Genomic DNA, 24054 nt, shown 5'->3' on the forward strand with positions numbered 1-24054 from the left:
AAACTAGGTACCCAATCAGGTAAAATCCCACCTCCCTCCCAGTCAGGATTGAGATGTCTTAAATAAAGCCAAAATTACCAAAAGGCTGAAGCCATTTCAAGTACTTTCTTTTTTTCTTTTTTTTTCCCCCAACCTCAAAGCATCTGAATTCCAAATTTCCATCTTACATAAACTATCAACTTTAACTAAAGCCACATCATTTACTATGTCTGCAGATACATCAGGATCACTGTGACAAATTAGGTACCTTGAAAGTCAGAAGCCCCTTTAGCAATTTCCCCTGCATAGGATCTAATTGACACCAAGCAGCAGAAATACCAGCAAGAGAGCCTTTTAGACCAATGTGTGTTTTAACCACTTGGTCTGATTTGTAAACTAGTTTGAAGGTGAAAAATGCTACTAAGCTGTTAAATATTACTAAATAAAATCATGCATGGGAACAAAATTTTGAATTATGAGTGTTCCTATTAACTTAAACAGCAGAGGTTTAGATTGGATGTAAGGAAGAAATTCTTTACTGTTAGGGTGGTGAGGTACTGGAATGGGTTGCCCAGGGAGGTTGTGAATACTCCATCCCTGGCAGTGTTCAAGACCAGGTTGGATGAAGCCTTGGGTGATATGGTTTAGTGTGAGGTGTCCCTGCCCACAGCAGGGGGGGCTGGAACTAGATGATCTTGAGGTCCTTTCCAATCCTAACTATTCTATGATTCTCTGATTCTATGATTCTATTAACTGATCAATCCACATACACACATGTATATGTATACACGTATACATACATGTGTATACCTAGACACATGTCCATATGTACGTGCATACAGACATCAGCTTAAGAGGTCTTGCGTGACACATATTCAGCTTGTTTTCTACTTTAGAAAAAAGTGTGCAAAGAAAAGGAAGAAAAAACAACTTTCTGCTTGCTCATAAACCAGAAACGGGTCCATTCTGAGAACATCGTGAGTGGTCAGCTTGCTTTCATTTTGCTTGGCTTTGTAAACATCCTTCCTCTTTGCACCCCCAAAATGATCAGTTACAGGATTATTGACGTACACAGCAAATGAGAAGCCTCTGCCATTTATATTCACAGATTTGCTGGGATTCTGCTCCTGGCCCTCTCTGCTTGCCAGAGCTGGCAGAGGATTCAGACTGGTGGGAAGGCTGGAGCCCACAGAGGCAGAGCCAGCACTCCTTGTCACTGCAAGCTTCAGAAGGCTCATGGGGACAGTGCTGGCAAAGGACCTAAAGGCTGGTGCCGCACGTGCAGAAATGCCCTAAGTTTGTGGGAAAACTGTTCCAATTAATCCATCAAAGTGGGCTGTGGCACTATTAATTGAGAAGATTACATTTTTCCTACGTTTTGACCAGGCCAAACCAACAAACTAACAAAAAAGGCAAGTTTTAGAAGGAAATAGAAAATTTTAACACTTTCAAACACACTGAAACAGAGTTCAAGCCATTGCCTCTCGGAACACGCATAAAATGGGTGGTACCTCTCCGGTGTAGAACATTGCCATCATGCGGCCATTCCAGCTCTGCAAAAACACCAACACTGACAGAAAGAATTGGAACCTTGCCCCAGTTTGGAACTCCTAAAACTGTATTTAATAATATTGGCAACCTACAGGGGAACTGGTGAGGTGGTGATAATTGTCTCATAACACCCCTCTACAGAGAAATGCACTCCCTTCTTCAGACCTGCTCTTTTTTATGTCAGGTAGCAAATGTATTTTTCATTTTCTGAGAAAAACTGCTGTCACAGTTTTGTTGCAATGCACAGTATAGAGTACAACTGAACATCGAAAACCTACAGAAACATCAAAAAGGACAAATGGAGCATTCTTGATGTCAGGAAGCCAATCTTTAGAAGTAATCTGAATGAGAACAGCACAATAGCCAGGATCAGGAAAGAGCTCCAACACAGGAAAATACATGGAAGCTGGCATAGAGTCAGAGGGAGAAAACAAAGCAAATGAATCAAATTAGTAACTTAAGAAGAAAATGAAATACTGACAGTAAGAGGGCAAAACAACATAGAATGCAGAAGCAAGCTGTAATAAAATATGCAGATGGAAAACTTGTACATAGTCAGAAAATAGTAACAGAATTAAACTGGATCCAGGGATGATGAGTGGCTCAATTAGAGCTGCACAAAACTTGTGTTTCCACTCATCTGGAACCCTGCCCAAGCAAAGCAGGCATGATTTAGCTCCTTAAATAGCACACTCCTTGCTTGAATTACAACTTCAGTGAGGGACACACACACACACTTCTCAAAGACAAGACAGCCTTTCTGCCTTCATACAAGAGCATAAGCACAACAGGTGCTTTATGCCCAGCTGGCACAACAGATACACACAGAAATAACAATCACCTGGAAACAAATTCAGTAACATCTCTGTTAGAAAAACATCAGTCTTTCAGATATAAAAATCTTATACTAAAACAGTGCTAAAGAAACAAGGAAAACTTAATCATTTCTTATAGGAAACAAATATTGACAGGCAAAGAACAGAGGCTTAACTACTACAGGTGGCTGGCCATACAAAAGAAGATACTGTTTGTGTTCTCGTCTCCTAGCAGTTGGCACCTGTAAACACCTACAGGAGCCTGCCTGCTGCCACCATTACTCCTGGAGCAAAGTTAAGGCATTTGGGAACACTCATTCATACAGCTGAACTGCCAAAACTGGGTAATCAGGTAACTTTCTTCTTCACCACATAGCTTGCAGTATCACTAAAGTGGAAACTCTGAGCCAATCCTAAAAAGCCAGTGAAGGAAAACAGACAAATATTTATTGTTACCCCAAGCTGGAGCTGCTGAGATGATAATAATACCTTTTTCTTTTTTTTGTTGGTGTTTATTTGTTTGTTTTGCCAGATTGCATAAGGTTCATCTGCTACCAGATTCCTGAAAAGCATGACTGTTACGCAGTTTCTTCTGCTGGTGTAAGAGGACAGAAGCAAAGTTTGTCACTTCAAGAGAGCTTTGTTCCCTGTGTCAACGACCAAGTATCTGTACACTGCTACAGACTGCAGTACTTTTTTCCAAGAGTACATTTTGCTGTTTAAGTGCAAAGCCAATTGAATTAATGTATTACTTTCCTTTTCCATTCAGGACTGTCAGCTGTACAGCACATAAACACAGATTTTTCAACAGATCATGAATCCAGGAGAGAAAACAGTTTTCCAAGAATACCTGGCAAATCAGGGGACTGTGGTAAAGCCCTGCTGCTGGCAGAGACAGAACCACATCTGTGGGAGGTGTCCCTACCACGGATGGACTGGGGAAGAAGTGAGAGTCCCTTACGCAGAATTTCACAGGTTCTTCGGCTTCCCATACAGGTCAACAGCAACTCTCCAAAACAAACACCTTCTCTTCTATGAACTGAGGAGTTTCTGAGGCAGAGTAGTGCAAAAAGGCCACGCTATAAACTGTACCGACCAAGACAACCATCCAGAATCTATGCTGTTTGAGGTGGGTGGTTATCTGGATGCAGTTACAAATGCCTATGAAAATATCGAATGCATCATTCTCTATTCAAATTACTCTCCTTGTAATCACAGAATCACAGAATCCAAAGGGTTGGAAGGGACCTCGAAAGATCATCTAGTCCAACCCCCCTGCAAGAGCAGGGAAACCTAGAGTACATCACACAGGAACTTGTCCAGGTGGGCCTTGAATATCTCCAACGTAGGAGACTCCACAACCTCCCTGGGCAACCTGTTCCAGTGCTCTGTCACTCTTACAGTAAAGAAGTTCTTCCTGATGTTAACGTGGAACCTCCTATGCTCCAGTTTACACCCATTGCCCCTTGTCCTATCACTGGATATCACTGAAAAAAGCCTAGCTCCATCATCCTGACACCCACCCTTTACATATTTGTAAACACTGATGAGGTCACCACTCAGTCTCCTCTTCTCCAGGCTAAAGACACCCAGCTCCCTCAGCCTCTCCTCATAAAGGAGGTGTTCCACTTCCTTAATCATCTTTGTGGCTCTGTGCTGGACTCTTTCAAGCAATTCCCGGTCCTTGAACTGGGGGGCCCAGAACTGGATGTAATATTCCAGATGCGGCCTCACCAAGGCAGAGTAGAGGGGGAGGAGAATTGCTAAGGCCAGAGATAAGGGACAAGAGATTGTGATTCTCCTGCTCCTCCTGCACACGCAAGATCTGGAGCAATGCAGGGAGAAGCTGGCGATGTTTCCAGAAGCAGAACTGTAAATGGACAGCAGATGGGTGACTCCACTCAATCCCCCCGGTCCCCATCCTACAGCTTCTGACCAACTGAGCAGGGGGGCTCTTGCAGCTGCCCTGAGCCATGGCCTCGGGTCCCCAGGGCTGCAGCAGAGGAACGACAGGGAGGTGGCCCTGGGCCGTGGCCAGTGGTATGAGGTTCAACAAGGTTCAACAAGGCAAAGTCCTGGGTCCTGAATTTGGCTGGGAGCATCCTGGCCTGTATCAGCACCGGTGTGGCTAGCAGGACTAGAGCAATGATTGCCCCCCTGGACTGGGCCGCCCCTCAAGCCCTGTGTCTGGAGAAGAGAAGGCTCAAAAGGGACCTTATTGTTCTCTACAGCTACCTGAGAGGAGGCTGGAGCCAGGAGGTGCCTGGTCTCCACTCCCAAGGAGCAAGGACTAAACCAAGAAGAAATGGCCCCAAGCTGCACAAGGGGAGGTTTTGACTGGAGATTAGGAGATCACTTCAGGTGTAGTCAGGCATTGGAGCAGGCTGTTTGGGGCAGTGCTGGAGTCGCCATTCCTGGAAATGTACACATGCTGTTTAGATGAGGCCCTCAGTGCCATGGGTCAGTGGTGGCCTTGGCAGTGCTGGGGAACATTTGGCCTTGATGATCTGAAAGGTCTTTTCCAACCTGGTTGACTCTATGACTGCCTGCAGCAGCCCTGCTGTGCCCAGTGGCCACTGACACAATGGCACCAACATCACAAAGCCTCGCTGGTCACTGTGGAGATGCCCGTCACCAGCTGGGACTCGGTGGAAAGAGTCACGGGCATGGGCATCTCCATGGCAACTGCCAGGGCTTTGTGGTGTAGGGAGGGTTCCTCATGGCCAGAGGCCATTGTGATGGGGGGTGACACGTTGGTGACCGTGGGGTACATAAGGAGCGAGAGCCCTGGAGTACCTCAGTCCAGAGGAGCAGCCTCCCTCAGGAGGCAGCAATCCCCTGGAAGCCCACGGCAGTTCAGCGTCCAGGACGTGGAAGATGCCCGTGGGTAAAGAGGCAAACGCCCGTTCCCAGCCCGCTGAGGGCAGGCCAAGCAAGCAGAGAAGGCGCCAGGTGAGGACCAGGGCAGGAGGGAGAGGCCGGTGGTGGGACGGGGCTGCTCGGAGCTGCCTCGGTGACAGGGCCAGGCTTGCTCGCACTGCACGGGCCCCTGTGCCAAGGCAGCCGCCTCCATCACACACCTTTTCCTCCTCCTCCTGCCCGCAGGTGGCTCACAGGCAGCCTGAGGAAGCGCCGCAGGGCAGCCCGAGACAGGCATCGTCCCACCATGGGATCACGCTGCCACGGGTGCCCTACCTGGAGAGGTTTCAGCCTGTCGTCACCCAGCAGGCACAGGTAGGGAGCCGCAGGGAGATGGGGCCAAACGTCTTCCCGACCCCGGGAGATGCTGACGGGCGGGCGGGAGGTGCAGGAGGGAGCAAGCTGAGCCCCGCATGCTGAGCCCCACAGCCTGCCCGGGCATGCCGGGGGTGCTCTGGGCAGTGGGCGTGGGCTGCGGGCGGCCAGCCCTCTCCCCAGCCGGCTCTGAGCCCTGCCCTGGGGCTGGCAGGGGAACCCAACTGCCTGAGCTCAGCCAGCTGGGATGTGGGCACAAGGGACACTGTCACACAGCCTCTCTGCTCCGCTTCTTTTGCAGATGGGCAGCCTGGGGCACCGAGTGGTGCTGCCCAGCCTCAGCGGCTTGAGACAGGAGCAGATGCTCCAGCTGCCACCATTGGTCACAATGGCACCGCGGCCGCCCCCTCGCTCAGAGAGAGCAGTCGGCAGCTGCCGCAGGCTGTCACCTGTAACACCAGCAGCCTCTGCAGCTTCTGGCAGGGTGAGGAACTCGGCCGTTGGCAGCACAAGCAGCAACCAACAGCAGCTTCTCAAAACTGCTGCCCAGCTCCACCGTGTCCCCAGTTACGGCAGCAGAGGTGCACGGCCAGAGACCTGTCAGCCTGCCCTGCACAGGTCCAAAGCCTCTGCTCCCACAGGTGAGAGCTCAGGCAGCATGAGCACAGTGCTGCAGAGGTGCAGCACCGGGAGCCAGCGACGTCACCAGCAGCCAGTGGCACGGCAGGAGCCAGCACAAAGCAGGGCTGCAGGGACACAAGCAAGAACAGACACTGTCCGTGCAGCCAGCAGCAGCAAGGGCCCAGCCACTCAGCCCATACTCAGAAGCACTAGGCGAGCAGCAGAGCACCTGCCAGCAATTCCAGCAGAACATATCACTACGTGCATCAACACCGAGATCCCCAGTGTGCACTACAGGCCTGTTGCACAGCGCTTGCCCTCTCTGCCCAGCAAGATCAAGCCTTTGGAGCCGCCAAAGAGGAGCTGCCTGGTCAGAGCTCCTGAGAAAGAGGAGCACCAGGCACGTCTCACTCCCATGCCACCGGCGTGGGCTTCTAATAACGCTGTCGGGAAGGAAGCAGCACCGCAGAGACAGAGACATGGGCCTGCCCTGCAGAACACCAAAGTCCTGGATGCAGTTGTGCAGGTCACAACAACATCTGAAAAGATGAAGCCGCTGCACCTGCCTGTGGCTATGGTCCAGAGAACCAACAAGAAGCAGGTAGAACAGCAAGAGATAAGCCAGAAATTGCATGTGGAGATGGCAGAGTTGTCACATGCAGCACTTAAGGACAATGAGTTTGCTGTGGCTGCAGAGACTCGGGGAGAGGCAGCTGGAGACCTGCAGAGTGTGTCTCCTGTCCTGGCCAGTGCCACAGACACCGAGCTGGCAGCTCCTCCTCTGGCTGGAGTTGCTGAGGAAGAGCAGCACCCTGCACCTCTCACTTCTGTGGAACACGAGCCGGAGGAGGCACCGGCACCACCTTCCTATGGCTTTGACAAGGAGGAAGTAGAAGAAGAGGAGCGCAGAAAGTCGTTGGCCCTGCTCAGCCCCACTGCCTTGGAGTTGGTTATGCAGGAAACAGCCAGGTGCTTTGTGGTGGACGTTGTGCACAAAGCTGTGGCTGCCATCCGGGCAAGAGCTGAGCAGGAGAAGGAGCAGGAGGATGTGGCCCAAAGCCATGGGGATGTGTCAATGGCACCAGTGAAGCCAGTAACACTCGAGAACATCGAGACACCCATGGCTGTAGAGCCTCAGGCAGAGCCCAGCTCAGCCCCTTTCACCCCTGCAGCAGATGAGGCTGGAGAAGACATGGTGTCGCCCATGTCTGCCAACCAAAAAGAAGCCAGGAGAGCCATTATACCTCCGAGAGAAGACAAGCAGGAAGATTCAGCTGCATTGACAGAGATCCCTGGGGCAGACGGTCAGAAACCCCACCTTGCCGCAGGGACAGATGTACAGACAACATCTGTAGCACAAGAGCAGGAGGAGGCACCGGCACCACCTTCCCATGGCTTTGACAAGGAGGATGTAGAAGAAGAGGAGCAGAGAAAGTCATTGGCCCTGCTCAGCCCCACTGCCTTGGAGTTGGTTATGCAGGAAACAGCCAGGTGCTTTGTGATGGACGTTGTGCACAAGGCTGTGGCTGCCATGCAGGCAAGAGCTGAGCAGGAAAAGGAGCAGGAGGATGTGTCCCAAAGCCACGTGGATGTGTCAGTGGCACCAGTGACGCCAGTAACACTTGAGGACTTTGAGACTCCTATGGCTGTGGAGCCTCAGGCAGAGCCCAGCTCAGCCCCTTTCACCAAAGCTGCAGATGAGGCTGGAGAAGTCATGGTTTCTCCCGTGCCTGGAGATTATCAACAGGAGGCCGGCAGAGCTGTTGTCTCCCCAGCACAACATGAGGAGGAAGTTCTGGCTGCAGTGACGATGATCCCTGGGGCAGAGTCTGGGATATCTTACCTTGCGCCTGGAGCAGATGATGAAGGAGAAGCAGCAGCTTCACCTTTGAGTCAGGGCTCGCAGCCCCAGGTGAGTGACACCCCTGTGACCGGCATTGGGGATCCCAAGGTGCTGGAGGCAACCCCAGATCCCAAAGTGCGTGTGTCAGGGACATTGCTCGTGTTCCCTGTGCCTTCCAGCTGACATTCCCTCCTTCCCCTGCCTGTGTTCTTGCTCTCCCATCCGGCACCCCTCCTCTGGAGGAAAGGCACTGAAGGAGAGCAGCCCGTGAGGGACCTCCCCAGTGAGCAGCCACCAGCAGCAACCCCAGAGCCCAGGTGACGGCCAATGCACCACCCAGGCCTGGCGCTGGACACAGGTCTGCAGGGGAGAAAGCAGCCCACGGCACAGCACCCACACAGCTACCTGCAGCCCGGAGAGAGACACATCTAGGGAGAGCTGTCATCTCCTGATGTTCTGCTGTATGTTTACAGGAGGAGCCAGCGGCCTTCCCTGAGGAGAACGATGAGGAGGCCAAGCAGGAACTGGACTGTGTTAGTGACAAAGAGCTGTCCCAAGGGGAAGCCCTCACCATGTACAACATCTGCGTCAGCCCTTTGGTGCCAGAGCTCTTCCAGGACGCCCGAGCAGACATCCATCTGGAATCCAGCATCCGCAGCAATGTGGGCACAAATGCGACATCAGAGGCAGCTGGAGACCTGCAGAGTGTGTCTCCTGTCCTGGCCGGTGCCACAGACACCGAGCTGGCAGCTCCTCCTCTGGCTGGAGTTGCTGAGGAAGAGCAGCACCCTGCACCTCTCACTTCTGTGGAACACGAGCCGGAGGAGGCACCGGCACCACCTTCCTATGGCTTGGACAAGGAGGATGTAGAAGAAGAGGAGCGCAGAAAGTGGTTGGCCCTGCTCAGCCCCACTGCCTTGGAGTTGGTTATGCAGGAAACAGCCAGGTGCTTTGTGGTGGACGTTGTGCACAAGGCTGTGGCTGCCATCCAGGCAAGAGCTGAGCAGGAGAAGGAGCAGGAGGATGTGGCCCAAAGTGAAACCGAGGCACGGAGAAAGCCATCTGCCCTGCTCAGCCCTAAAGCCTGTAAGATGATACAACCAAAAAGAGACAGGAACTTCGTGAGAGGCGTCCTGCACAAGCCTTTGTCTGTTACCTGCGAAATGGACGAGCAGCCAACACCAGCACAGGCCCAGAGAGAGGCACCAACACAGGCCAGGAGCCTGGGCACAGATAGACAGGGACCAGGACAGGCCTTTACACAAGGACTAGTACCACCACACGCCCAGAGACAGGCCCCACAAAGGGTCTCAGTTATCGACAGAGCTCTGCAGGTTGTATTCAGGCGCAAAGTGAGGAAAGCACCTGAAGAGCATCTAGGAGAGGCCAGCAGAACCTTTGCCTCCCCGCGATTCTACAGGGATGAACAGGCAGTGCCTGCAGCAGCTCAGGATACCGAGGAGCAGCCAAGTACATCATTTATTCCAGTGGCACCCAGGCCAGGCTGGTGGCACCGGTTGCGCCAGTCTGCGAATGCCAGGGCCTCCCCTACCTGGGAGACAATTGAAAGCCAACAGGGGAAAACCCCCATGAAAACGCAAAAGTGGCAGCTGCAATCACGACGTAACCTGCCACCCGTTGATGCCCATTCCACCACCTATGCTTGGGGAACCGCCAACCCAAAAGAAGGATTGCATGACACCAGAGATAAACACGTCCGAGAGCAACAACTATCCTTCTTCAGAAGGGCACTGAAGCCTCTGCGCAGGGCTTTCCACAGATCCTGCATCAGCCCGCAAGAGGAGGGATAATGCCCCACTGTCAGCTCCAGGCCCGAGGGAGCTGCGCTGAGAACATCGTGCTGCAGCCTGCGCTCGCTGTGGACACTTCTTGAGCCAATAAACCAGATCCCTTTCTCCCCAGTTCTTGCCTCTGTCTGCTCCAGCTTTTCCCTTGTGTCAGTAGCAGAGAAAGCTGCGGAGCGACCTCTTTCCTTGCAGCACTTCCCAGCTGCTGAGCTTGCAGTCCTGCTGGCTCTTGGCAGCACATGTTGGCCGAGTAGGAAAAGCTCATCCTGATGGGATGAAACAGTGTGTGATGCAGTGGCTCCCACATCAGCTGGCTTTTGAAGCCCGGTGCCTGCTGCAGCCCGGTGACTGGAGTGACAGGGGTGTAGAAGGGATGGGAGGAATAAGGAGCAAGGCTTAGGATTGCTAAGGCCAGAGATAAGGGACAAGTGATTGTGATTCTCCTGCTCCTCCTGCACACGCAAGCTCTGGAGCAATGCAGGGAGAAGCTGGCGATGTTTCCAGAAGCAGAACTGTAAATGGACAGCAGATGGGTGACTCCACTCAATCCCCCCGGTCCCCATCCTACAGCTTCTGACCAACTGAGCAGGGGGGCTCTTGCAGCTGCCCTGAGCCATGGCCTCGGGTCCCCAGGGCTGCAGCAGAGGAACGACAGGGAGGTGGCCCTGAGGCTGCAGAGGTACTTGTGCAGGAATGTGCACACTGCTCTTGGTTTGTGTTTGGGATTGGAAAATCACCGTGCACTCCTGGCCACCCTGTGAGCAGCTGGCACACAAAGCTCCACAGTGCAACTCAGCCCACACGTCATTCTCATACCCATGGCAGCAGCGGTGCTTTCCAGGTTAGGAGCATGGGGCAGAGTAGAGGGGGAGAAGAACCTCTCTTGCCCTACTAACCACACCCTTTCTAATGCACCCTAGGATGCCATTTGCCTTCTTGGTCACAAGGGCACATTGCTGGCTCATGGTCATCCTCCTATCCACCAGGTCCCTTTCCCGTTCACTCCTTTCCAGCAGGTCAACCCCCAGCCTGTATATGGGGTTGTTCTTTCCCAAATGCAAGACTCTACACTTGCCCTTGTTGAATTTCATCAAGTTTCTCCCTGCCCAACTCTGCAGCCTGTCCAGGTCTCGCTGAATGGCAACACAGCCTTCTGGTGTGTCAGCCACTCCTCCCAGTTTAGTGTCATCAGCGAACTTGCTGAGGGTACACTCGGTTCCCTCATTCAGGTCATTGATGAATATTAAATGTCATGTGAATTCCTCTGATAGATCACCATGACAAGAAAAAGAGCAGCCTTCTTGTGAGGGGCTGTGTTTTCTGCTGTGTGCACAAAAGTTCTACCAACCACCTCGGCTTGTGAAGGCAGATGTCATGCAGTCTGCAAACGTTTTGTGGTGCCCTAGGCCCATCTGCCTCCTCTGCCCAGCAGAACTGCAACAGGTCTGTGTGGACGGAGGTTTCCAAGCACCCAGGATCCCCTGCTTGAGCAGGATGCCAGACATGTCTTTCCCCTGCAAAGCTCCAGCTGCCTCTCAGAGATAGATGGAAGGGTGTGCATAAGGTTACACAGGTAGTGTCCTTTCAGCATATCCCTCCCATAAGACCCTCAGTCATGTTAGAAGCATCCTGAGCCCCAGCAGGTCTGAGGTGGCCCAAGCCTCCGACTTCCCTGAGATTTGCTGTGGGTTGCCATGGGTTTCACTGCTCTCTTCTCCTCTCGCCCTTCCTGCAGCCCTGATGTGGAGTTCTGTGGCTACTGCATCACGCACCCCTCTGAAAGCAAGATCAACTTCCAAATCCAGACCAGAGGTATGGGATGTGCATTGTTTCCATGTTCAGGGCCCTTCTTTTGTGGAATCCCCTGTGCTCATGTCAGGTTTCCACCATGAGTCATTTCAATAAAGAAAACCACTCCTCTCCCTCTTCTCTGCAGGCACGGTACTGTAGTGCTGTGGTAAGGTAGATCTGCTACGTCCTGTCAGAGGTGATGGGTGCTTCATCTGCCCCTAAATGAGCAGAAGTTTTGGAAGGCCAATCCAAAGTGTGCTGGCATACATAGCTGCAATGAGACAATTTGCTTCTGCTTCTCCTTTTTTGCTTGTCTGTCAGCTTTGGTCATCAGGCTGTGAACCAAAGCCCTCTTGGAAAGCCACATCAGTCTATGCTATCTTTTGACTTGTCTCCCAGAGGGGTCTGTGTTCGCTGTTAATAGGCAGCACTGACAACTCTGAGCTTCAGGCCATCACTCACTCCTCCCAGCACACGGACCCCTTCAGCTCAGTCCACTGCCCTCCAGCTAGGCTCCACAGCTTTGTCGGCTGCCACAGGAGGACAGTGTTATTCCTTCCTTATGGGGCTGTTCCCCTGAGTATCTAGTTTGTGCTTACTGGCTCTTTAATCTCCTAAAAATGAGTAGTGCTGAGGCTCTCCTTGTCAGGGGAACCCCTTCCTTGTGGGGCTACCTGCAGGATATGGCTCTGCCCTTCCTGCACCACAGCCTGGGCCTGAGCTCAGCTCTCAGGGTGCTGATGGTGGGCTGGTAGGAGGGAAGTGTGTGGCACGTGCCTTGTGTAAGAGCCTGTTCCTATCATGGGGGAACAACTACTCTGCCCAGAGCGGTGAGGGAGAGGGCCACCAACCACTTTGGAAACCACTGACCCATCTTCTTTCACAAAGGGGCCCTTCCTGCTGTTGAGCCATTCCAGAAAGGGCTAAACGACCTGATGGGTGTTTGCTAACATATGCTCAACACCTTGGAGGTGAGAGTATTCCTGAAGAGTTCAGGGGGCTTTTCTGTCTCTTGGTCTCAGAGGTGAGAGGAAGGGGCTGACACCTGTGTTGTAGGCATAAAGAACCTACAGTTATCTCGGACCTTCTCTGTGTGACCTGCAGCATGGCCTGGCTTCCTTTTCCTTGGAGTGAATGTAGAGCTCAGTCACTTCTGAAGGTCCCTGGAGCTCTGTTGGAGCTGCTCAGGGTCTTCTGTGCTGGACAGAGAAGTCACAGCAGGCTGGTGGCATGGGATGTATGAGCCGCTCAGGTATATGCTATTAACATTTGTTCTTTGCTCTTGCTTGCAGAGGAGCATGAAGGAGTACAGGGCACAGAGGGAGGAAGAGATACAGTAGCATTTAGGGGTGGCAGTCTCCATGGATGTGTGTAAGGTCTGTGTGTTGAATTCCCTGTGCCAAGTATTTCTGGTTGTGTGTTTGTCCTGGGTTCAGCAGTGGCAGTCATTTTCTCTCCTTCTTAGTAGCTGGTGCAGTGCTGTGTTTTTTGCCTTTCAGCCTGGGAACAACGCTGATAACGCCGATGTGTTAAATAGAGCGTTATTTGTTTGCAGGCCAGAATCCCTCTGTGCTGGGCTGCATCCGCAGCGTGTGAGCAGCAGTCAAGGGAGGGGATTCTCCCCCTCTGCTGTGCTCTGGGGAGACGCCCCTGCAGTCCTGATCCAGCTCTGGGGCAACACCACAAGAGGGATGTGGAGCTGCTGGAGTGAGTCCAGAGAAGGCCACGGAGATGCTGTGAGGGTTCTGGAGACAGGCTGAGAAACCTGGAGAGGGGCTTTTTACAAGGTAATGTAGGGACAGGACAAGGGGGAACGGCTTTAACCTGACTGAGTGGAGATTGCTGCTTAATGAGGAGCACCCAGGAGAAAGAAAGTCTCCTTTCAAACACCACCATGTTTTAGTAACATACAGAGGAATAAGAGGGAGCGTAAGAGAAACAGTGTTGTTTTTGCATAATTGGGGATGGGGCTTTGCAAGATTAAGGCTTTCCAATATTAAGATTTTTCAATACTGGGGCTGGGGCTCTTACTCAGGGAACAAAACAAAGGGTTTGAGATACCATAACTTAGAAAGACACACTCTGTGGTTAAAGACAGTATCATCTCTGGATGAAAGATACACTTTGTGGTTAAAAAGAATACTACCTTTGTACAGCCTATGACTAAGCAGGTGCAGGTTGGTTAAACATAAGTCGGCGTACCACAGGTCTGCCAGAGAGTTATGAAATCGAACCATAAAAAGAGATAAATAAATGAGAGGAAGGGGCATACAAAATCAAGTAATGGGAGATGTAACCAGAGGTGGGACAGTTGGCATGTAGATTATATGCATCCGATAGTCTGTGAACCTTGGAGTACCCAACCAATGGGGAAACAAGGGAGGGAACTTGTGGACGGGATAGGAAATATAAATCTTTGTTCTGCCTTTGCTGTGCATGCCTACTTGCCAGGACACCCTTTTTTGCAATAACATTAATAAACAGCTGCTTCACTGCTGTGTCTACCCTGAGCTTTTAGAAGAAAAGTTTTTTTTTTCTCACAGTTTCCTCCAGAGCCCAATGTCCCTACCCAGAACCACTTCACAGCTCTGCAGGGGACTAACAGAGGAACAACCTGTTCCCGCACCAATGAAGAGGAAAACTGCTAGTGCAGCCAAGAAACAGTGGTGGTGGATAGCAGTAGGAGATTCTGCTTTGAAAGGTAGAGGCACTGCATCAGGTTGTCTGAAGAAGTGGTAAAGGCTCTGTCCCTTTCAGATGAAGAGACCAGGGTTAGAAGGGACCTTAAAACTCATCCAGTTCCAAACCCAGCCACAGCCAGGGTCAAGCCCACCAGGCACACCCAGGAGTTGCTGTGAGCAGACCTGCCCTTAGCACAGCTCACCTATGAGAAAGGGAGAGTGACCAAGATTTGCAAATCATCTATTCATAGATCCCAGACTGGTTTGGGTTGGGAGGCTCATCTAATTCCTACCCCCTGCCACGGGCAGGGACACGCTCCACTAGAGCAATTTTCTCACAGCACTGTCCAGACTGGCTAGGAGGGGAATTGCCTGCAAGTTTATAAGCAAAATCATTAAAAAAAAATCTTTTTACTAAAGTGTCTGCACTGGGAGTTTTCAGTGTTCATCAGTTTTCTTCATTAACTTCGCTTGTCCTCCAACACAACGCAGCCAGCTCTGGGGCAGAGCACAGCAGCAGCGCTGGCAGCATGGACACAGCCACATCTGCTCCTTTGGGTGGGTTGGGTTATGAAAAGGTACTGGTCTAGCTACTTGTCAGCCATTCTGCTTTCCTTGAAATGCATTAGTCTTTCCGAAATGTGATTTGTTTGTAAAACATTTGCATTTTGGTGAGAGCAAAGCTAAAAAGACCCAACACCTGGAAAATGTTTTGCTTTATTTGCAAGGATGCTCCCCTTTTGTCCTCTCTTTGATTTTTCCCTTGGCAACAGGAAAAGGGGAATGAGGAAAAGAAAGAGAGAGAGGTAAAAGAGAGAAGGGAAAAACAACAAGAGCAATAAAACCTTGGTAAGTAGAACTTTCTCATACAGGTTTTAAAGTTTTGGTGGGATATGCAAGCATGATTTTTTAGAAAAACATGCTGGGAAAGCACTTGGAAATTAATTAAATAATAAATTTGTGAACACTCTTTGCCATATTTTGGTTAGCTCTAGCAGCTCTTTTAGCTGAGACTGAACATCCTCTGTTGCCTTTTCCACTGCAGTTTGACCATGAGGATGAGCAGCAGTGTCACCCTTACAAATGGATGAACATGGTGTCATGGTGCTGTGGCCAAGAGACATCAGGGTCCAGCTCTGCTACCCCTTTGGAGCTTGGCCTCGTTGGCAGCAGCAAAATGCCCCTTGCCCTTCAGAGCTGTGCTCTTTCAGGCAATCCCCCTCCCCAGAGCCAGTGGCTGAAGGAGCCTGTGGACTTTCCAGCAGCTGAATACCGCAGAAACTGAAGGCTGCATGCTTTTCTGGAAGGGCCAAGTTCCTGGATCCTCTCCCTTGCATCCTGTGTCAGGGAGAGAACTAGCTGCTGCCAGGTTCAGCAGAGGGCAGAAAAGGTGGGGGCTGGTTCCTTGGTTGCAGCCTCATTCGCATTTGAGCCTTCCCTTTCCTGGGTTTACACACTCTTCCCTGAAGGACAGCCCCTCTGGCCAGCAGCCGTGCCGTGCCCGGCTAGCAGGAGCTCACCTGCCCTGGGAAGGGGGAAGATGGAGCTGATAGAAAGCCACTAGCTTCCACCAAGGGTATCTGCTCCTCTAAGCCATGCGGTCCCATATGATCCCTTTCTTGTGCCATACATGGGTGGGGTGAGCATCATCCTTGGTTGGGGAGCCTGGGGAAGAAGTGAATTGGGGAGGACTTTTAGGGCTCCTTAAATCAGGTTTGTTACTTAAGCAGTGACAAACAGTGAAGCAACGTTGCTGACCATCTCTCCCTACTATGAACAGGAGGAGATTCCACACAGTCAGTGGGTCTACCAGACATACATGGGGCCAGGATCTTATCCTGGCTCTCTGTGCAGGGACAAACTGTTCCAGTCACAGAGGGAGATGATAAGGGATGTTACCAAACCTTTATTTTGGCTTTTTCAGCTGGAAATTGTCACTCATGGTCCCCTCCCCCTCCTCCTCATCCCACATTCATCTCAATGTGACCACATCTCAACCTTCCTTTCCTTTTCTAACGCATCTCCCGACCTCACACTTCCAACCAAGACAGATGGCCAGAAGTCATTAACTTTTTCTGCAAAGAAATGAAAAATCATGTGAGGATCTGCATCCTTTTCCCTCTCCTCCAGAAGTGGCTCAGACCAGGGGATGGATCAGAATGGTACAGAGCCTGTGTTCAGAGCTAGTCCCAGGGGTCTAGTGAAATGCTGCAGCTCCTTTCAGGTGGGTTATCACATGAAGACAAAAATTTTTCAGGCCCAGCCAGGAAACAGCAATGCGAGAGTAATGGAGGAGTCCTGCCATTCTGGCACAGAGCCTTCTCCTCTCGGCCCTGCCAGAGGCATGGCTTTAGGAAGAGCTGTACTTGTTACTCAAGCGGGAGCTGCTCCCGTCCACCCCAAGCTCCTGCCCATTGGCTTTCCACTTCCCAACAGAGCCCTTGTCATCCGTCGGTGTGATGTTCAGAGTGGGTCTCTGGCACCAGCAGCACAGGCAGGACTGCAAGGAGACAAAAGTTGGGAGAGAGAGGTTTCAGGTCTGGGCTACACGGTAAAACAGGAGGAAATATTCCCTTACTGATGTTGGCAAGTCAACCTGCACAGTGCCAGGCTGGGGATCACAGCCTGCACTTCTGAACTTTGCCGTCCTGCAGATCTGCTGGGAGCAGGTTTTCCACGGTAGGGCTGGTGTGGTTTGGAAACAAAGACACCAAAATCTTGGGTACTTTTTGCAATTGTCTTTTCTTATCCTTGGGAGACAGAAAATACAGGTAATGCTGTAAATACAGCTCTTTTTGACACTGCATCTAGGAAATTATTCCCTTCCCATCCATTTCTATCCCTTCTCATCGCATCCCCTTCCTTTCTCAGGGCTCCACTACTCCTGAATCTGATCTCTCAGTAACTTGGGATCAATGTTTAAAGCACCCCCTGTCTCTGGTCTAATAGTCTGTGGGGATGTTTCTGATTCAGAATGAGAGGGACTTTTTTTGCTTGTCCTGCACTGGCAAAAGCTTTCCCATCAGAGGGCAGCAAGCTCTGGCATACTGCAAGCTTCAAAGAGAGGCACTCAGCAAGGGGAAAAACTGGGAGAACTATGATCAGTACATGACCAAATGGGAGAACCCTGTGGGTTGGTTGCAGCTCCTTTCCACTCATCTCAGGAGCACAGAAGTCCACTGCAATGGGGGTGCCTCTGTCTGCACTGTGTCTAGTCCATGGGAACTTATGCCAATGTCTGGGAACGGTCACTGTAGGCAGGAGCTCTGGAGGGATCAATCCTACCTGGAAGCGGTTCTTGAATTTCCGGCTGACAAAGTAGAGAGCCACAGGGTGGATGCAGGAGTAGAGGGAGGCCATATTGATCCCAAAGTAATCCATCACAAGGAGGAAACTGAGGCCAGAAGAAATGCTTACAAGCTTAACCGTGGTCTTAATATTTTGTTCTATACCTTATATGGTTATTTGCCAAGTACCTGAGTTTGCAACATCCTGTAACAAGATGTATCTCTTGGTTATCTAACCTCCTTAAGCCAGTCAAACCGTCAAACAAAAGCACCCTTTGAAAAACAAAGCGATTGATTAGGAGCTATTATCCCCTTTGTTTCTCCTTCCCTTTCATCATTGTATTGACAGGAGCACTTGTGGTAATCATGGTCACAAAGGAAGGCTGTTTCACACAAAGTGCAATGGCGACAAGGACTCCTAAATTCCTGACAGGAATCATTCCTGCGTGGGCTCTGCATGTTCTAGGGGTTGTTGGTGTTCTGTGTTCATTTCTACGATCTATTGTCTTCTGTACAAACACATTTGGAAGCAAATCCTTCCTTTCCTTTTAAAGGATGCACCGAGGCATCGGCATAAAATCAAAAGTAACTTGGTTTAAATAAATGCGTCATGGCTTTTCTAGAAGAACGTCCACGAGTTGCCCAAGCTCAACAGAACAGAGGAAACACCAGTGGCAAAGAGGAAGCCTCACAGCAGCTCATTCTCCGAGCACAAACCCCTCTTTACCACACGTGAGTGTGTCACAGACAGCTCTACGTCAGTAGGCTTCTCTCTACCCCCTGATAAAGCTTTGCAGGTTTACAGCACTGCCCTGTTCAAGCTTTTCCTTTATGGAGAAGGTTCTTTTCCAGAACACATACAAGGGATCCCACAAGCACACTCCACACAACTACAAGACTTAAAACACAAACAAAATCCTGACAAACAAGCATTAATAACACACGTGAACATACAGTACAGCAGTACTCATATCATATCGTCAATACCAACATCGTTACCGTGATAATCCACAAAATTAGGTCAAATACCAGCAAGTCACAGACAGAGTTCCAGACAAATACTAACAGCAAAATCCTTACCGTGATAATTTGCAAAACATGGTCAAACACTGATGAGACACAAACAGATCCAGATGTAAACCAATTGCACTAGTCCGGTTCTGGCTGATTCTTGTGAAATATTTACCTAAGGTACTTTCCACTGCTGTTGTTACAGAGCCACCAAGCTTAACGTTACTTAGAAGTGAATTTACTTATTTACAAAGGATTATATTTCATTTTGTACATGCTTATTTCAGTTTACCACTTCTTTGGGCAACCTGTGACAGTGCCTCTGCCTTTCAAAGCAGAATCTCCTTCTGCTATCCCCCGCCCCTCTTTCTTGGCTGTACTAGCAGTTATGCTCCTGACTGGTGCTGCAATTGGTTGCTCCTCCCTTGTGGTGCCTTTTGCCTCGTTAGCCCCTGCAGAGCTGTGAAGTGGTTCTGGGTGGGGACGTGTGGTCTGCAGGAAACCCCTTGCTCTGTATTTGTTCACTTCCTCCTCTTCCTGTGTATTTTTCTGGCACCAAGTCACCAAACCCCTGGATTAACGTCCTCTTTCCTTTCTGTGTGTGCTAGGGGAGATGCCTGTGGTCCCTGCACAGCTTGGGCTTGGAGCCAGCAGCCCAGCTCTCCCTCAGCTTTCCTAATGTCTCTCGTCTGTCAACAAGACCGGTCGCTACTGGTGTCCCCCAGGGCTTGGTATTGTGGCAAGCGTAGCATAACTTCTTCATTAGAATCATAGAATCACAGAACCAGATCATCGATGATCTAGATGAGAGGGTCAAGTGCCCTCTCAGTAAGTTTGCGCACAACACCAAGTTGAGTGGGAGTGTTGATGTGCCGTAGGGCAGGCAGCTCTGCAGAGGGATATGGACAGGCTGGATCAATGGGCTGTGTCCAGTGGTATGAGGTTCAACAAGGCAAAGTCCTGGGTCCTGAATTTGGCTGGGAGCATCCTGGCCTGTATCAGCACCGGTGTGGCTAGCAGGACTAGAGCAATGATTGCCCCCCTGGACTGGGCCGCCCCTCAAGCCCTGTGTCTGGAGAAGAGAAGGCTCAAAAGGGACCTTATTGTTCTCTACAGCTACCTGAGAGGAGGCTGGAGCCAGGAGGTGCCTGGTCTCCACTCCCAAGGAGCAAGGACTAAACCAAGAAGAAATGGCCCCAAGCTGCACAAGGGGAGGTTTTGACTGGAGATTAGGAGATCACTTCAGGTGTAGTCAGGCATTGGAGCAGGCTGTTTGGGGCAGTGCTGGAGTCGCCATTCCTGGAAATGTACACATGCTGTGTAGATGAGGCCCTCAGTGCCATGGGTCAGTGGTGGCCTTGGCAGTGCTGGGGAACATTTGGCCTTGATGATCTGAAAGGTCTTTTCCAACCTGGTTGACTCTATGACTGCCTGCAGCAGCCCTGCTGTGCCCAGTGGCCATTGACACAATGGCACCAACATCACAAAGCCTCGCTGGTCACTGTGGAGATGCCCGTCACCAGCTGGGACTCGGTGGAAAGAGTCACGGGCATGGGCATCTCCATGGCAACTGCCAGGGCTTTGTGGTGTAGGGAGGGTTCCTCATGGCCAGAGGCCATTGTGATGGGGGGTGACACGTTGGTGACCGTGGGGTACATAAGGAGCGAGAGCCCTGGAGTACCTCAGTCCAGAGGAGCAGCCTCCCTCAGGAGGCAGCAATCCCCTGGAAGCCCACGGCAGTTCAGCGTCCAGGACGTGGAAGATGCCCGTGGGTAAAGAGGCAAACGCCCGTTCCCAGCCCGCTGAGGGCAGGCCAAGCAAGCAGAGAAGGCGCCAGGTGAGGACCAGGGCAGGAGGGAGAGGCCGGTGGTGGGACGGGGCTGCTCGGAGCTGCCTCGGTGACAGGGCCAGGCTTGCTCGCACTGCACGGGCCCCTGTGCCAAGGCAGCCGCCTCCATCACACACCTTTTCCTCCTCCTCCTGCCCGCAGGTGGCTCACAGGCAGCCTGAGGAAGCGCCGCAGGGCAGCCCGAGACAGGCATCGTCCCACCATGGGATCACGCTGCCACGGGTGCCCTACCTGGAGAGGTTTCAGCCTGTCGTCACCCAGCAGGCACAGGTAGGGAGCCGCAGGGAGATGGGGCCAAACGTCTTCCCGACCCCGGGAGATGCTGACGGGCGGGCGGGAGGTGCAGGAGGGAGCAAGCTGAGCCCCGCATGCTGAGCCCCACAGCCTGCCCGGGCATGCCGGGGGTGCTCTGGGCAGTGGGCGTGGGCTGCGGGCGGCCAGCCCTCTCCCCAGCCGGCTCTGAGCCCTGCCCTGGGGCTGGCAGGGGAACCCAACTGCCTGAGCTCAGCCAGCTGGGATGTGGGCACAAGGGACACTGTCACACAGCCTCTCTGCTCCGCTTCTTTTGCAGATGGGCAGCCTGGGGCACCGAGTGGTGCTGCCCAGCCTCAGCGGCTTGAGACAGGAGCAGATGCTCCAGCTGCCACCATTGGTCACAATGGCACCGCGGCCGCCCCCTCGCTCAGAGAGAGCAGTCGGCAGCTGCCGCAGGCTGTCACCTGTAACACCAGCAGCCTCTGCAGCTTCTGGCAGGGTGAGGAACTCGGCCGTTGGCAGCACAAGCAGCAACCAACAGCAGCTTCTCAAAACTGCTGCCCAGCTCCACCGTGTCCCCAGTTACGGCAGCAGAGGTGCACGGCCAGAGACCTGTCAGCCTGCCCTGCACAGGTCCAAAGCCTCTGCTCCCACAGGTGAGAGCTCAGGCAGCATGAGCACAGTGCTGCAGAGGTGCAGCACCGGGAGCCAGCGACGTCACCAGCAGCCAGTGGCACGGCAGGAGCCAGCACAAAGCAGGGCTGCAGGGACACAAGCAAGAACAGACACTGTCCGTGCAGCCAGCAGCAGCAAGGGCCCAGCCACTCAGCCCATACTCAGAAGCACTAGGCGAGCAGCAGAGCACCTGCCAGCAATTCCAGCAGAACATATCACTACGTGCATCAACACCGAGATCCCCAGTGTGCACTACAGGCCTGTTGCACAGCGCTTGCCCTCTCTGCCCAGCAAGATCAAGCCTTTGGAGCCGCCAAAGAGGAGCTGCCTGGTCAGAGCTCCTGAGAAAGAGGAGCACCAGGCACGTCTCACTCCCATGCCACCGGCGTGGGCTTCTAATAACGCTGTCGGGAAGGAAGCAGCACCGCAGAGACAGAGACATGGGCCTGCCCTGCAGAACACCAAAGTCCTGGATGCAGTTGTGCAGGTCACAACAACATCTGAAAAGATGAAGCCGCTGCACCTGCCTGTGGCTATGGTCCAGAGAACCAACAAGAAGCAGGTAGAACAGCAAGAGATAAGCCAGAAATTGCATGTGGAGATGGCAGAGTTGTCACATGCAGCACTTAAGGACAATGAGTTTGCTGTGGCTGCAGAGACTCGGGGAGAGGCAGCTGGAGACCTGCAGAGTGTGTCTCCTGTCCTGGCCAGTGCCACAGACACCGAGCTGGCAGCTCCTCCTCTGGCTGGAGTTGCTGAGGAAGAGCAGCACCCTGCACCTCTCACTTCTGTGGAACACGAGCCGGAGGAGGCACCGGCACCACCTTCCTATGGCTTTGACAAGGAGGAAGTAGAAGAAGAGGAGCGCAGAAAGTCGTTGGCCCTGCTCAGCCCCACTGCCTTGGAGTTGGTTATGCAGGAAACAGCCAGGTGCTTTGTGGTGGACGTTGTGCACAAAGCTGTGGCTGCCATCCGGGCAAGAGCTGAGCAGGAGAAGGAGCAGGAGGATGTGGCCCAAAGCCATGGGGATGTGTCAATGGCACCAGTGAAGCCAGTAACACTCGAGAACATCGAGACACCCATGGCTGTAGAGCCTCAGGCAGAGCCCAGCTCAGCCCCTTTCACCCCTGCAGCAGATGAGGCTGGAGAAGACATGGTGTCGCCCATGTCTGCCAACCAAAAAGAAGCCAGGAGAGCCATTATACCTCCGAGAGAAGACAAGCAGGAAGATTCAGCTGCATTGACAGAGATCCCTGGGGCAGACGGTCAGAAACCCCACCTTGCCGCAGGGACAGATGTACAGACAACATCTGTAGCACAAGAGCAGGAGGAGGCACCGGCACCACCTTCCCATGGCTTTGACAAGGAGGATGTAGAAGAAGAGGAGCAGAGAAAGTCATTGGCCCTGCTCAGCCCCACTGCCTTGGAGTTGGTTATGCAGGAAACAGCCAGGTGCTTTGTGATGGACGTTGTGCACAAGGCTGTGGCTGCCATGCAGGCAAGAGCTGAGCAGGAAAAGGAGCAGGAGGATGTGTCCCAAAGCCACGTGGATGTGTCAGTGGCACCAGCGACGCCAGTAACACTTGAGGACTTTGAGACTCCTATGGCTGTGGAGCCTCAGGCAGAGCCCAGCTCAGCCCCTTTCACCAAAGCTGCAGATGAGGCTGGAGAAGTCATGGTTTCTCCCGTGCCTGGAGATTATCAACAGGAGGCCGGCAGAGCTGTTGTCTCCCCAGCACAACATGAGGAGGAAGTTCTGGCTGCAGTGACGATGATCCCTGGGGCAGAGTCTGGGATATCTTACCTTGCGCCTGGAGCAGATGATGAAGGAGAAGCAGCAGCTTCACCTTTGAGTCAGGGCTCGCAGCCCCAGGTGAGTGACACCCCTGTGACCGGCATTGGGGATCCCAAGGTGCTGGAGGCAACCCCAGATCCCAAAGTGCGTGTGTCAGGGGCATTGCTCGTGTTCCCTGTGCCTTCCAGCTGACATTCCCTCCTTCCCCTGCCTGTGTTCTTGCTCTCCCATCCGGCACCCCTCCTCTGGAGGAAAGGCACTGAAGGAGAGCAGCCCGTGAGGGACCTCCCCAGTGAGCAGCCACCAGCAGCAACCCCAGAGCCCAGGTGACGGCCAATGCACCACCCAGGCCTGGCGCTGGACACAGGTCTGCAGGGGAGAAAGCAGCCCACGGCACAGCACCCACACAGCTACCTGCAGCCCGGAGAGAGACACATCTAGGGAGAGCTGTCATCTCCTGATGTTCTGCTGTATGTTTACAGGAGGAGCCAGCGGCCTTCCCTGAGGAGAACGATGAGGAGGCCAAGCAGGAACTGGACTGTGTTAGTGACAAAGAGCTGTCCCAAGGGGAAGCCCTCACCATGTACAACATCTGCGTCAGCCCTTTGGTGCCAGAGCTCTTCCAGGACGCCCGAGCAGACATCCATCTGGAATCCAGCATCCGCAGCAATGTGGGCACAAATGCGACATCAGAGGCAGCTGGAGACCTGCAGAGTGTGTCTCCTGTCCTGGCCGGTGCCACAGACACCGAGCTGGCAGCTCCTCCTCTGGCTGGAGTTGCTGAGGAAGAGCAGCACCCTGCACCTCTCACTTCTGTGGAACACGAGCCGGAGGAGGCACCGGCACCACCTTCCTATGG

At 52.5% G+C, this 24054-nt stretch overlaps 1 protein-coding gene across 1 annotated transcript in view; it reads left to right on the forward strand.

Moving 5' to 3' along the window:
* The first annotated feature begins 3159 nt into the window (after positions 1-3159).
* The window catches only part of APOBEC4 (apolipoprotein B mRNA editing enzyme catalytic polypeptide like 4), a 38654-nt gene continuing 17759 nt past the window's right edge, over positions 3160-24054 (forward strand). Inside the window, 1 exon segment of the mRNA XM_034063794.1 lies at positions 3160-3563. Within this exon segment, the coding sequence (XP_033919685.1) occupies positions 3160-3563 (404 nt within the window).

The sequence above is a fragment of the Melopsittacus undulatus genome, chromosome 6 (assembly GCF_012275295.1).
Source record: "Melopsittacus undulatus isolate bMelUnd1 chromosome 6, bMelUnd1.mat.Z, whole genome shotgun sequence".
NCBI classification, from domain to species: domain Eukaryota; kingdom Metazoa; phylum Chordata; class Aves; order Psittaciformes; family Psittaculidae; genus Melopsittacus; species Melopsittacus undulatus.